General features: G+C 37.3%; 1 protein-coding gene across 1 annotated transcript; it reads right to left on the bottom strand.

Moving 5' to 3' along the window:
- Positions 1-24: 24 nt before the first annotated feature.
- gucy2g (guanylate cyclase 2g) lies at positions 25-14,283 on the bottom strand. Its single transcript, XM_066665792.1, is given in 23 exon segments — positions 25-135; positions 1,100-1,207; positions 1,320-1,411; positions 1,535-1,633; positions 2,034-2,208; positions 2,341-2,533; positions 2,751-2,891; positions 3,012-3,189; positions 4,813-4,968; positions 5,069-5,237; positions 7,117-7,188; positions 7,298-7,402; positions 7,684-7,767; positions 7,853-8,029; positions 8,682-8,848; positions 8,938-9,041; positions 9,365-9,500; positions 9,969-10,113; positions 10,201-10,380; positions 11,522-11,646; positions 13,487-13,835; positions 13,922-14,235; positions 14,238-14,283. Coding segments are annotated over 23 exon segments (3,426 nt in total).
- Between the last annotated feature and the right edge of the window lie 1,380 nt (positions 14,284-15,663).

The following is a 15,663-nucleotide window of genomic DNA, read 5'->3' as shown; positions in this document are numbered from 1 at the left end:
AACCAAGGTAGCTCAGTTTAGTCTCTAGATGTCAGGAACTGTCAGTGTGTGAATCCCAGGTATGTTACACACAGATTGGGGCACTTGTGTTCTCTCTGCATTGCTGAGGGTCTGGTTTGGTTTGCTTATTACCTGCTGAAAGATAATTTAAATAGAATGTATAAATATATCAACAGAGTAAATGTACCCAGATACAACTGTGGGCTTAAGGGGAAAGCTGCATATATGTTTCACTTTTCAATACATACACTTTTACAACAGAAAAATATAAAAAGCATGGATATAAGACATCGATTTTAAAATATATGTTAAAAATGTACACTGATCAGGCATCACATTATGTTTCTACATTCACTGCCCATTCTCTCAGCTCTACAGACTATGTTTTTATTATTCCACAGATTGTAGTCTACCTTTTGCTGGTCATACATTGTTTATGCTCTTTCAACCTGTTGTTTAATGGTGAGGAAATGCACAGTACCACCAGGTATGATCTAAGTGGTGGATTATTCTCAGTGCTCCAGTGGCACTGGACTGCTAATATGTGTTGCGCTGGTACATGTGGATCAGACAAAGCAGTGCTGCTGGAATTTTAAAACCCTTCAGTGTCTGATCCACACATACAAGCACAACACACACTAACATTGAAGAACAGGGTGAAATGGGGCAAACAATGTATGCTGAGCAATAGATGGACTACGGTAGAACTTAAAAAGGGCACCCGTGTGGTTAGCGGAGTACAGGAACAGGAAAGTGAGTGTAGAAACCAAGAGGTGGTCATAATGTTGTGTAATCAGTGTATAATTGCTATGTAATGCAGTAGAAATATATTTCTGTAACAAGAAGTTTTAAAGATTGACTCATGAGAGTATGATCCCAGCAACGTTTGCTCAGTTCTGACATGAGGACAACACAAGGGTTCATGGTTGAAGAGCGCACACACAGTTTCATACAAACGTCTCCCCCTGACATCATATCTTGTCCTGAATTTCCTGAGCTGCATGGGAATCTGCTTCAACTGCTTTTTCTTTGTTAGTAAAGTACACTGAGCATGTCAGCGCGTATCAGAAATCTCCAAAGGAGACGAGCCTATCTTTACCTCAACTGCTGGTTCTGGACATGTTCCTGCATCATAGTGCTGCCGTGTGGGAAGAAACTTCAAACCTACTTTGCCGTTCAGCCAGAACGTCTTCTGAAGCCCTTTTCCCTTGTGATAACATTAACAAAGAGCAAAATTCAGGAGACACATCAAAAAAATAACAATTCAAATAATTCACTAGAAAAAAAAAACACACACAAGCCAGTAATGAAGTACATACCTTCAGCTCAATCTCTCCCCTCTCCTCGAGTTCAAAAGAGCCAATCTTCAAGAGAATATCAGCGGTGCTCTGAGAGATATGAATCCTCAGTGCTGCAAGCACATCAGAATTCATCATTAAACAGAGAGCTCATGTGGGCTTGATTTATACATGTCCACGGTGGATTTTATCACTCTGTAAACCTTGTTAAAATAAAAACTGATTGAGGTGCTTACGCAAACTGCTGCTTTCCATCCTGGAGGCTGTATTTACTGTGTCTCCAAACAAACAGTAGCGAGGCATCGTGGTGCCAACCACTCCAGCAACTACTGGGCCTGTTAGGGGTGGATAATGTTAGCCTTACAGCCAAAAAGTCAACAGATATTGATAGCAAAGAGTTATTTTTCAAATGATGATTTGACCAAAAAATCCAATTAGCCCATTTCTACACAAATGTGCAATGACTGAGTCCTGTTCACCAGCCTTAGCTATAGCTTTCCATAACTTACTTAAGGTCACCGTAGGTCTTTTGAGTTTCTAACAAAGGTCATAAATGTCTGATAATTTGTTTCTGTTTACTGTTAGAGTCATTACACAGTAGAATGATGCATAATGAGAGGGTTGAAAAGGGTCTTTGTATATATTAAACTCAGTCCACCATGTCACAATTTTTTTAGCCAAACAATCAGTTTAGGAAGTGTGTTTATTATTATTATTATTATATTTTTTTAATACCAGAGTTGATGCCAATCCGCAGGGCCAGCTTCTCATTAGGCAGATGCCTGATGTTGAACCTTTTAATGGCACTGAGGAAATGGAGTGCCATGATAGAGATGTCTTCTGCATGCCTGGTTCCATTGTCTAAAGGCACACCACTTGCAACCATATAGGCATCTCCTATAGTTTCCACCTAACACAATAACAGTTTCCATAAAAATGTTATGTTGTGACATGTAAACATCCTACTGGTTACCTTTTCTAATATTATAACATTAAACAGTTATTAAATATTTCTTATTTCATAATACGGACTAATATGTACCTTATAAACATCATACAGTTTGATGATATCATCAAACAGGCTGTAGAGGTCATTAAGGAGGGTCACCACCTCCAGGGCTGAGCTGATTGCACACATGGTGGTGAATCCCACAATGTCAGAGAAAAAGATGGTAACTGTGTCATAACTCCTGGGCTCCACTGACTTCCCAGACATCAGCTGATCTGCTATGTATCTGTTTGAAATCAAAGATTGGGATGTAATTGTACTAGTACATAACTTCATAGAACAGTGGATAATGTGAATACAACAATAATTTTTAATATAACAAAATAAATATATTTACTGAACCTTATCTATTTGTCTATTCATAAAAAAAACTATAATAAAGCTATAAATAAGGCCTTTCATTACACCCAAGACGAACAGATGGTGTGAATATCTGTTATTACTTGGGCAGCATGCTCGAGAGAAGTTTATCTGCTCTGTTCTTTTCTATGGTGAGCTGAGCTGTCCTCTCTTCTACCACATCCTCCAGGTGATTGGCATATTTCTCAAGCTTGTTCACCATGTTGTCCAATATGTTAGCATGGCTGAAAAAAAATTCAATAGTACAAACATCTGGCATTGGTTTTAAGAAATATTTGTTGTTTATATCATGAGTGCAGAATGGATGAGTGTATTATATGATGTTTGTGAGTGCAAGGTGGTACCTCTCTGGGCTGATCTCTCGCAGACTTCTCCTGATGGAGCTGAAGGGGGGTCTCTGGTCTGGGTTTTCACTCCAGCAAGCATTCAACAGAGTTATTAGAGCTTCATCACACATCTGAGCAGATAGAGTGGGTCTGAGTGGTTCACCTGCTAGAGGGGTCCTCAGCTGCTTGACGATTTCTGCAATAATCAATAGAATGAGCAAACATTCATCATTTAACATTAGATACAGTATCATACTTTATTTCAAGTGATTTGAAAGCACTGATTAAATTTAAATGTCATTTAAATTTTTTTACTATATTTTCAGCTCATTAACAAAGTCCTAAGTGAGTGTTAGAGCAGGTAAAACCCAATAATGTGCAGGTCAGGGGATGTTAACTGTAGGAGAAAGCTAAACTCCAAGTGTAAGCCTCATTTCAAATCTTTAATAGCACAATATTCTGTACACTTAGATATGCCATACATTGCCAGCAGCCATAGCATCTGAATACAAGAACAAAAGTGGGTTTGGGCCTGACCAGTACTTGAATAGGAGACCTAAGCTATTGGGTGAAAGCTTGGGTGGCAGCTGGATTTGGTGATGTTGGGGTCAACAGGGGGCCCTGTGTTCTGTGTTTCATCATGGTGTCCTGGTTAACTCTGCCACTGTTCACTTCAGTATTCTATATGCTTCTCTATTATATATGCTTAAGTATTCAGTATATTTCAGTACATTATACTCTTTAGTATTCCCGTATATTTCAATAATCTGTACGCTTAAGTGTTCCATACATTTCATTATCCTCTATACTTCAGTATTCCACACACTTCAGTATATTATACACTTGAACATTGTCCAATTCAATTGTATAAGACTAGAGTTTAACATCATATTTCCACTTAAATGCTACATTCAAGGAGACCGCTAACTGCAAGTAAACACAACCCAAAAGAGTTACTAATGAGTTTCTGTGGAAATTCAAACAGTGAATAAAACCTTACAGACAAGTTCAATTTCAACTACGTACAAACCATTTTCTCCCTTAAATATACGGCTCAGGATGGCTCAGAACTCGGCAACAGTTACACACAATATACACGTTATATTATATCTCACAGAGAGTGGAGGACTGCTGAATTTGTGTTATTTCACGTGAGTGTGTGTCTTTGTCTGAAATATTGTAAAGGGAAGAGGGGAGACATTTTGTGGGGTTAATGTTTATAAAACTCCATATAGCTGTACACAGCCTTCTTAAACTTCACATGCTTTAACATGTTAAACTGGATAAATAAGTAATTGTAATTCTTTAAAAAAATGTTCTTGGTAATTTGTTATTTTGTGGTGTTATATATTATGAACAAAACTTTGTGCTCCTTTTTCATTTCTGCATTTATTAGTCCTGCCCTCCATATATTCTGTAAAACACAATCACATAATAAAAACCACATGTAAACAAAGACATTTTATTATTGTAAAGAAAGACATTGATATGAAGCACCAAAGCTTCTCCAGACCTTCCAATGTCAAAGGTATGTATGTATGTATTTTGGGCTTTCCTGTTGAAATGCCAGAAAAACCTCTGTGACAATGGCTATATGGCTAATGGCGGTCCGGCTAAACTAGGCTTGTCTAGTTTCTCTTTGCTCTTGTTTTTAAACATTTTATCAATGAAAAACAATGTCTTAATAATTACTGTAAATATAAATGTGTTATTAAAAGTTCACTCTAGCTTTATCTACCATCAGGGCTAAATGTACTATTAAAGGTTAAGATTTGTTGGAAGTTAAACTGCAATTAATGGAGGTAGTAATAAAACATACCTTTTGGTTCCAGTTGTATGTCATGGTAAGGCCCCAACTCAGTGCTGTACAGCAACTCTCGCATCACTATAGCAAAGCTGAACACGTCTCCTTTCTGAGTGCCATTGAATGGAAGGTATATTTCCCTCAATAACTCTGGAGCAATCCAGTACATCTCTGCATGATAGAACATTGAAAACCTTGTAGCTCTTAGAACATTGCGTTTAAATTCTTAAGTAAAAGCCCTATTTCATTTAAGTTGCTAGAAACTACAGACCTTCATATTTGGGGTTCTCGAGGGAAAAGAGTTTGTGCTTAGTGCCATGTCTGAACTCCCACAGGCCGAACCCAGAGAGTTTGACCTGCAGCCGACTGTCCACTAGACATGTGCTTGGCTTCAGGTTGCCATGAGACTTTAGACTGCTCCTGTGTATGTACTCCATACCCTGCAGAGAGGAAATGATGATGAAATATGTGTGAGTGTGAAGAATCTTCTAAAGAACATACACTTCCTTTTATTTTCTAATTGTTTTAATACAAACCGGATTCCCAAAAAGTTGGGACACTAAACAAATTGTGAATAAAAACTGAATGCAATGATGTGGAGGTGCCAACATCTAATATTTTATTCAGAATAGAACACAAATCACAGATCAAAAGTTTAAACTGAGAGAATGTATCATTTTAAGAGAAAAATATGTTGTTTCAAAATTTCATGGCGTCAACAAATCCCAAAAAAGTTGGGACAAGGCCATTTTTTACCACCTTCTTCTTCTTCATCCCCCCTTCTTCATCCCCCCTTCTTCTTACAACACTCAACAGAAGTCTGGGGACAGAGGAGACCAGTTTCTCAAGTTTAGAAATAGGAATGCTCTCCCATTCATGTCTAATACAGGCCTCTAACTGTTCAATCGTCTTGAGCCTTCTTTGTCGCACCTTCCTTTTTATGATGCGCCAAATGTTCTTTATAGGTGAAAGATCTGGACTGCAGGCTGCCATTTCAGTACCCAGATCCTTCTCCTACGTAGCCATGATGTTGTGATTGCTGCAGAATGTGGTCTGGCATTATCTTGTTGAAAAATGCACGGTCTTCCCTGAAAGAGATGACGTCTAAATGGGAGCATATGTTGTTCTAGAACCTGAACATAGTTCTCTGCATTAATGGTGCCTTTCCAGACATGCAAGCTGCCCATGCCACAAGCACTCATGCAATCTCATACCATCAGTGATGCAGGCTTCTGAACAGAGCGTTGATAACAACTTGGTTTATCCTTGTCCTCTCTGGTCCGGATGACATGGCGTCCCAGTGTTCCATAAAGAACTTCAAATCATGACTCATCTGACCACAGAACAGTCTTCCATTTTGCCACACTCCATTTTAAAAGACCCCTGGCCCAGTGCAAACGTCTGAGCTTGTGGAGCTTCCTCTTTGCACTGTAGAGTTTCAGTTGGCAACAGCGGATGGCACGGTGGATTGTGTTCACTGACAATGCTTTCTGGATGTATTCCTGAGCCCAATTCTGTTATTTCCTTGACAGTGGCATTCCTGTTTGAGGTGCAGTGACGTTTAAGGGCCCGGAGATCACGAGCATCCAGTAGAGTTTTACGGCCTTGACCCTTACGCACAGCAATTGTTCCAGATTCTCTGAATCTTTTGATGATGTTATGCACGATTGATGATCATAACTTAAAAGTCTTTGCTATTTTACGCTGGGTAACACCATTCTGGTATTGCTGCATCTTTCTGAGCAACAATGGTGGAATTGGTGATCCTCTTACCATCTTGGCTTCAGAGAGACACTGACACTCTGAGAAGCTCTTTTTCTGACACTCTGAGAAGCTCCCAATCATGTTGTCAATTGACCTAATTAGTGTTAATTGGTCTTCCAGCTGTTCGTCATATGCTCAATTTCCTTTTTCCAGCCACTTATTGCTACTTGTCCCAACTTTTTTTGGGATTTGTTGACACTGTGAAATTTTGAATCAACATATTTTTCCTTTAAAATGTTACATTTACTCAGAATAAACTTTTGATCCGTCATCTATGTTCTATTCCGAATAAAATATTGACATTTGCCATCTCCACATCATTGCATTCAGTTTTTATTCACAATTTGTTTAGTGTCCCAACTTTTTTGGAATCCGGTTTGTATATAGCACCTTGCTGTGATACAGTTCAGTTAATGTTTCAAACAAGGTTAAAAAACAAAAAACAAGATAAAATATAAAAGGAAATAGAATGGTTGTAATAACAGTAAACCATCAAATAAATAAATAAATGATTAATGAGCGCAATAGAAAATAAATGTAATATTCAGTACTCACATTGACAATGTCATAGGCAAATGACAGTTTAAACATCCAGTCCAGCTCGATTTCACTGTTCCTCAAAATGTCCTGACATTATCGAGACAAGAAATACATTATTAATGACAGCCACAGTGAAACTCTGATTAAGATGTATACGTTTAGAAGTGCAGGAGGTATATCAGTTAATGTCAGTTACCTTTATGCTACCTTTCTTGCAGTACTGCATGACAATGCAAATATTTGGGGGTTCATTACACACCCCAAAAAACTGCACCAGATTCTCGTGTTTCAGTTCCTTCATCTGGAAATATGTTAAAATGTCCATATTACATTTCCCTGTTGACAGACACTTATTCAGATTTGTAAAATATCATGTTATAGAGGTAGGCAAACATAGTGTTAGGGGTGTTGTCCAAGGAGTCTTATTGGTGAAGCAAAGTGGGGTTCCTGGGCAGGGAATTTATGGGTCTTATTTGCCACATAAAGGACCAGTTACCCCAATGCTTTACGGGGGAGACTTCTTTGACAATACCTTTTAAAACTGATAACTGTGACCTCAATAAAAGCTTCCTTTGTCTTTACCATATTAAACTCAGCAACAATTGTGGACTTCTTGAGGTCTCGTGGCAGTTGATTCTTCAGATATTTGATGCCAACGTGATTTCCCTTGTGAATAAATTAAATAGGTTAGCTTAGGATTTAAGGATTTGGGGCTATTTCAGTGTGAATATGTCAGTTTGACAGCATTAACCTGTGATAGTGAAGAAGTCTCTTTGACCGTTTGTACCTGGAGCAGACCCACAGTGGTGTAGATGGTTTCTTTGCCATTTGTGTCTTTCAGGCAATAGCTATTAGTGGAGAGAATGGTTTGAGAACCACCACTTCCACTTTTGCTGGGACTTGTTGTCATTGACAGTGCCTGCACTCCCTGTAAAAACAGACAATACAGTTCTCTATTGACAGCTTTTTCTGGTCATAGATGGTGCTAAATGAGATGTAGGGACACTGCTGTGAGAATCTGGTGGCATTCAGCCACAAGAACATTCAGTCAAGAAAGGTTAGCCAATGAGGCTGGATGATGATTTCTGGATTATAAATGCCACTTCAACTGATCCTAAGCATATTAGATAAAGTTCCATCACAACGAAAACCACTAGTTTTATTCTGATTCATGGACAGGATTAGTTTTACATGTGGAGCTGGGGTAAAGTCATTTTCCCCAAGATGTCAGTAATGATTATGGTGGATTGGTGGTCACATTGGATAAGAAATCATTGTGAAAATAACAGAGATGGGAGGGGCTACACAATTCACCCACTAGAGCTACTGGAGTTTTTAGACTGTCACAGCTGTTCTCAACGACTTTATCTTCTAGTCTTTCATAACATAATGGGCGAGAAACTATTGAGATACTCAGTTAATAATTACTTTACCCCCACCTCCATAGCTAAAACTAATTTCGTCTGAATAGGGCTTTAGAATAACAAAAATCACCATTGCTGATCACCATTACTGATCAGGAGTCTGTTCCGAACTTGCTAAGTGCTAAGTTTCAATATGTGCATGATTGTGTATCCGACCTTTGGCTCTTTAATGATGGTGATGTCACTGTAATCGATGAGCCACCAGTTGTTGTCGTCCAGCCTGGTCTGCAGACGGATCTTCTGCATGGTCAGCAGAGTGATGAAGATCAGGGCAGCCACTCCCAGCAGAGGTACAGCCACCAGCAAAATGATCATATATATCTCTAAATGAAGAGAAAATGTACAGTCACATTATTTAGAGTCACCTTATACATACTGCATTAATACATCTTGTAAACTACTATTAGTTTACCATTGTTTAGCCATTCACAGAGTTCATTGTCAAACCCACACTCTGGGTTATCTGACGGTAGCTTCCCTGTTGGCCAAATCACACTTGAAAACTTGTCCGTTGTTCTGTTAAAGAAAAAAACAATTAAATGTAAGTAAATGCTAATATACACTTTTTTGATCATATATGACTTTAAAAAATCTAAAGTCTTTGAGAACAAAACACTCCATCTCCATTTTGTTTATCTTTTTTGACATATTTTGAAAACTTCAGCTGTTTGTTACACTGTGGAAAAATTTTTAGAAATTATGTAAAATATTGAGAAAAAATACAGTGCCATTATATTAAATTTAAAGTTAATAATGTATTTTTTCTTCTCGTGTAAACATACCAATAAGGGCAGACAAGGTTTTGATGCAGCAGTGACAATAAAAAGTTTTTGACTTACTTGAATGTTTTTGTTTGACTGTCGAAATTTAGAACAGGAACAAATTTTAGGACATTGTCACTCTTCTGCAGGTCGTAGACTGAATAGTCTGTATTCCTGTCTCCATATTCATCAAAGTGAACTAGACCAGAGGCTCCTGTTAAAAATTATTATTTTATTATATTTCCTTAGGGGAGAATGTAATCATAAATCATATACATAAAATACAATATATAAGATATGTAAAACATATTCTATATTTTAAAATATTGTTTTGTAATATACTGTATAATTATTTTATTAATTAAGCTATATCATGAGTTAGAGTGTTGTTATACTGAATACCAGCATGGCTGTGATTCAGTAATAAGTATGAGGCCACAAGCTCAGTGCAGCAGAAATACACAGCCATGCTGTTACTTAGTATAACAGCATGCCCTCAAATGTTCAGTTGCTCTTATACCAACAAACTCCATTTTAGTTAAAAGTACTAAGTGAGAAATAATTCTGCTTAGTTTATTGAATTACAGGTTTTGCTCTGCCCACACATTATTCTGCAACTGGACTGGGACTACACATTTCCATATTTATTATATATCAATATTCATTAAAAACTAGAAGTTACCATAGAACCTAATATTGTTTTTATCTCTGAGTTTCTGGAGAAGATCCAGTCCATTATAAGGATTTTTGCCATCTTTGAGAATTTCCTTTATGCCCATGGCATACAGCAGAACTGCATCATGTAGATAGCTGGCGTATGGGCTTACCTGTGACATCAATACACAGAATATTATCTCTGGTTTCAATACTTCCACTGAAATGATGATATGTTTGTATTTTCCTGAGTCTCTCACCTCTCTCTCTGAAGATAAATTACTATTAAAAGGAGCTTCTTTCAGTCGCTCAAAGGTACGTTCAAAGAAGTCATAGTAATCATATCCTTCATAAGACTTCTCAGCAATAACAAACACCATATCAAAGACATTCAGTGCTGTTTGGTTGTTGTCACTGACTGCAGTTTTCCACAGGTTATCCTGTATATTATAAAAGATAAATAAATAAATAATAAATTATATATATATATATATATATATATATATATATATATATATATATATATATATATATATATATATATATATATATATATATATATATATTAAAAAAAGACAGGTAGAACAATTCAATATTTCAACATTATATTATAGGAAATTCAAATGTTTGTTACATTATTGTTTACAAACATAATAAACTTATCATCTCATCTCAGCTGTGGGTTTATAACATTTTACTGTATTTTCTTCTTTTCTCATGTGTCTTACAAGTGGATAGAGTGGATGAACGTGGTGATTGCAAATGGACGGGAAGAGTTTTCTAAAAAATACCTTTTGTGAAGGGCATGCTTTAAGAGTAATTAATGCTTTGTCAGTAAATCATTTGCATATTTATTTAGCATTTTATTCTTTTCAAATTCTCATGTCCCATCCAAGGCAAAGGTTCTTTCTGAGCTGTACATGGTTAATATGTAAGAAACACCTGCTAAATCTGATCCAGCACTTTTCACTTATGACCTCTGACATTTCCACCCCATATTTCTGACTCAATCATAATTATTTAAATTGTGCGTTAAATTTAGAAAATGGTGATTCTCTTTGGAATTTACTGGATTTTATTCAGTGAGATGCTGTGAAACAAAAATAAATACAATAATTAAGTAAAATATTACAAAGACAACATTTTAAATGTTTTTGTTAATGTTTGCCCATTTTGATTTTGATGCCCTCAACACGCACATGTGTTGGGACAGGGCCATGTTTACCATTGTGCTGCATCAGAGCAAGACATGTTGCTACAAAACATGTATCTCACTCAGCAATGTCTTTGTGGTATTTTCAATTAAATACAGAGTTTAAATAATTTGTATGTAATTGCAATCTATTACTATTACATTTTACACAACAGCCAAGCTTTAGGAAAAAGGTTTTGTAAATTGTGTATGTCACAATAATGCATTCACAAATATCATCAAGGTAAGTCTCTATCTTGAAATAAATAACCAATGTTTCTTAAAGATTATTTTAAAAAAAACAATGGTTTTAATAGCAAAATTGGCCTTTTAGGCCATGCATAAATAGAGATTTACCTCATGTGACTTCTTTTTTGTAGGTTACTCACCATATTGCCACTGACCTCAAACTGCTGAACCAGAAGAAAAACATACTCTCCATTCATCAGCCCCTGTCTCTCCGCCTCCATCACCAGCTTAGTGGAGTCCTCAGCATTACAAAGCACTATGATCACTGGAGTGGAGAGAGGAATTAAAACATATATAAATATATCATGTAAATATAGGTGGAGTTCCTTAATTATGTAAGAAATGTATCTCATAGGTTCTTAAACTATAAAAAATAACAAATATCTACACCAGAGATGTATCAGATTTTCAAGAGAAAGATTTTCAGCATTCATTTTTTTATTTTGGTGTAAATTGTAACAATTGTTAAAAATGCAGTGAGGACAAAATTATGAGTGTATCACGGCTGGGCAGGGAAGATGAAGAGGCAAAAAATACACGCAAGGAAATGTATGTAACAAAACAAAAACTATACAATAACAAAACAAACATGAGGAACATAGAAAAAACAGAACACGACTAGACAAAGACAGACAGGAAACAGCCGTGAACCGGGGTAGACATGTGTAAACAGAGAGACACAGAAACACATATCCACACACATACAAGACCAGACAAGGGCACACTGAAACAAAGAGGTATATATACACAGGATTATAAAAAAGACACATTTGGAGACACGGATGAGAGGGCGGAGCTAAGGCGAAGACAAAGGACAAAACAAAAACAGAGTCATGTGCTAAAGAAGCACATGGTGGGGAAACAGGACAGTACAGGACAGGGCCAGAGCGTGACAGAGTGGAGTACTTATATACACTAGAGTGCAATATTCAACTGCAATATTCAATAAATATTATTACCGGGCCGCCTACGAGGCCAGCCTAGAAAAGGCATTTTCACTTTCTGACTGACTCCTAATGTTGAAATGCACATGTGTGAATAGGAACAGTTTGTTCAGTCATATTTCACACAGACAATTTAAGGTAGTGCTACTACACCGTCTGTTGTTAGGTCAACCATATTTCATATTCCAGTTCATGAACTAAATTTGGAACCGTTTGGCATGTTTCCACCAACATAAACTGGTTTGCGAACCCGAAAAACTAGTTCCCAGCTGGAACCAAAGAACAGTAGTTTATTCAGCAAAAAACGTCTGTGTGTTTCTGGGGCTGTGTTTGGCTCAATACCATGCTCTCACAGAGAGAGGAGGATTGCTGAATTTGTTTAATTGCTTATTTAGATGCTTATATCACATGAGTGTGTGTCTTTGCCTGAAATATCGTAAAGGGAAGTGGTGGGGAGACATTTTGTGGTGTTAATGGTGTTAATGTGGGCTCAGCCTCCTTAAACTTCACATGCTTTAACCTGTTACACTGAATAAATATAAGTAACTTTAATTCTTAAAATCAACAAAGTGTTTTTGGTCTTCTTTGTTCTTTGGTGGTAGATAATCTAGTATTTATTTTTAAACATAATGAACAAGATAAACACTGATGGTGATGTTATTTATTATGTATTTTGAGCTTTGCAAGAAACACCTCTGTGACAATGGCTATATGGCTAATGCCAAAACTAGGCCTGCCTAGTTTCTCTTTGCTCTTGATGGGATTATTTTTGGAATTTCATGTATGAAAACAGCCCATTTTAGCATTACATACCAGCTTATACATTCTAAAATGTATGTTGCATAAACACCCACAAACGCATGTGTGTGTGTGTGTGTGTGTGTACACATATTACAACAGAGATATAATGATAAAGGTGTGTGATAAATGATAAATATCACTTGGACTTCTGGAGGGCACTGATATCACTGTGCAAAATTTCTAACTCATTAACAGAAAAAAAAATCTTGCACCACCACTCATGTAAAAATGAACACACCATAAGAGCACAAGGGCAATCTGTGTATTGTCATCACTTGAGCTACGGAAATCAAACTCCACTACACTGGCTGAAGCCCAGAATTGTTCGGGTGGAAGAACACTGCGCGGTAGTGCACTTACCTCTTGCAAACTTGGAGATGTGCTGTATGTTCCTTTTGATGAGCTGAGCGTCACTGGAATCAAACTTGATGCTGGCTGTGATAGTTACCTTTGTTTGGAGCTGCTGTTCCACATTCTTCCAAAGAGCGTCCACCTTGTCCCACGTGTTGGAGTCTGCACCCCCTCCAATGATTCCAACATACGTCCACCCAAAGAACTCCAGGGTTTTTAGCAAAATTTCACCTACTCTTTTCAGTGGAGGCACTATTTTAATGTAGGTATCATAAACAAGAATATTGTCCATTTTGGGGTTCTGCCCTACAAAGGCGAAAATAGGAATGTTCCATTTGGATGCAATGAGACCAGTGACCTAGGGAATATCAAGTGATGACATTCTCAGATAGCTTAATGGAATAGTGCAAGTTAAAATCATACAGTTTAGAATAAAAATCTTACCTCTGCTTCCTCAGGACAAGGTGGCCCAAAGAGTGCTGTGATGTTGTCCCGCCAAAACTGATCAATGAAAGCTCCAATTGAAACCTTGGCATTGCAGTCAGTGTCCACATACACAAAGTCAAGAGTATAATTTTCAAGGAATGATGGATTGGAGTTGATTTTGTCTATGGCTATCTGAATAGCAGAGCCCAGTTTCAGCACGCTGAATGGATATGAAATGTTTCGAGGAGCCTGGAACCCCACCAGCAACTTGTTTAAGTTTGTTTGGCTGCAAGCAACACTTGAAAGAACAGATAAAGTAAGAAACATCATGCCCATCATTTTGTCTTCTCAGGTGCTCTGCAGACAGAGGTTCCTTTCATCTTATCTGTGCAAGTCCCAATTAGATCACATGTAAAACATCGAGGGAGATTTAAACGTCTGCGTGGATGACGTGCTGCCGTCTTCTTCTTCCTCAGGGAAATTAATTTTAATCATGCTTGAACCTGTTAGCACTTACTGAACCTGTAAATGACCAAATTTCATTTTAGTCAGCTTGATGGTTTGACTGAGAGGTGTTCTTAAATTTCAAATTGCCAAACAAAGCCAATGTAATGATGCATTGGGTATATATTTCTTGAAGTCCATGACCATCATGTAAAGGCCAATGATGTTTGAATTAATCCAGGCTGCCTGTACATTTTTATCTATTGGTTGTGGAGCATCTGTGGAAAATGTTAATTGAACCTATCTATAAATATTTGGACAACCAATGTGTGTTGTAACATCATTTTATGTTTAGACTTGTCCTTGGGGTTCACTGTTCACGCAGCAAGACAACTCAGATTAATGATATTGCATCCTGTATTCTGAATCCACACATTTTATATTCAGTCATGTCCAAGTGGTATGAGCAAATGACGTGGGTATTTAATACAAACGTCAAGCGGCTGTGTTTTGAACTTGTGTGTGTGTGTATGTTCTTTCAACTTTGACCCATTAAGGATAGCAGTAGACAATACTCCAACCTGAAGCAATGTCAGAAACAAGGGCCTTGACGGATCCCTCTTCCTTTCATACCACTTTTTTTTTTATCAGATACAGATTACAAAGCGTCCAAAGGTGCTTGCTGCTTATCAGCTTTTTCAGTCTTCATTACGTTCAAATGTCAAAGTTCAGCTAAGGCACCCATCCTGGAGAGCTGTGATAATGATGCAGAGAGTGAGTTAAGAAAGCACCGTGTTCACAAGGTCACGATGGGCCCTACTCTCTACTAATGATGAACACGAGTGGCTCCTGGGCTCAGGTGATGCTCTCTAGTTAGCAGCTGTCTCTGATTCTCTTCTGGCTTACGACTGCATTTTTGCAGCAAAGCTGTGAATGCTGTGCTGAATCATCAAACACAGGACATCAACTCACCTGTGTGAAAATAACAATCATATTGCAGGCTTGAGAGTATTTGGAGTGCAATAAGACATGTCTCTGGATTTGATGCTATTTGACATTTGCATTTGAAAAATAAAAGTTAACTTATATTAATTGTGCCTCACATTTTCTTTCCATTAAACTGAGTATAAACAGCATACGTAGAGTTGATTTAGACAGGCTGCCATTGGAAATAAGGATTTGTTCTTAATAACTTTCCTGGTTAAATTAAAGGTTAAAAAATGTATATAAAAAACATTTCTATGCCTTACAATGTGTTCTTCAAAAGCAACATTAAGTCAGCATTACACAGTGATCAAATTCACTATATAACATCT

Source organism: Hoplias malabaricus, chromosome 3 (assembly GCF_029633855.1).
Source record: "Hoplias malabaricus isolate fHopMal1 chromosome 3, fHopMal1.hap1, whole genome shotgun sequence".
NCBI lineage: Eukaryota > Metazoa > Chordata > Actinopteri > Characiformes > Erythrinidae > Hoplias > Hoplias malabaricus.
This window is presented reverse-complemented; position numbering and strand designations above follow the sequence as displayed.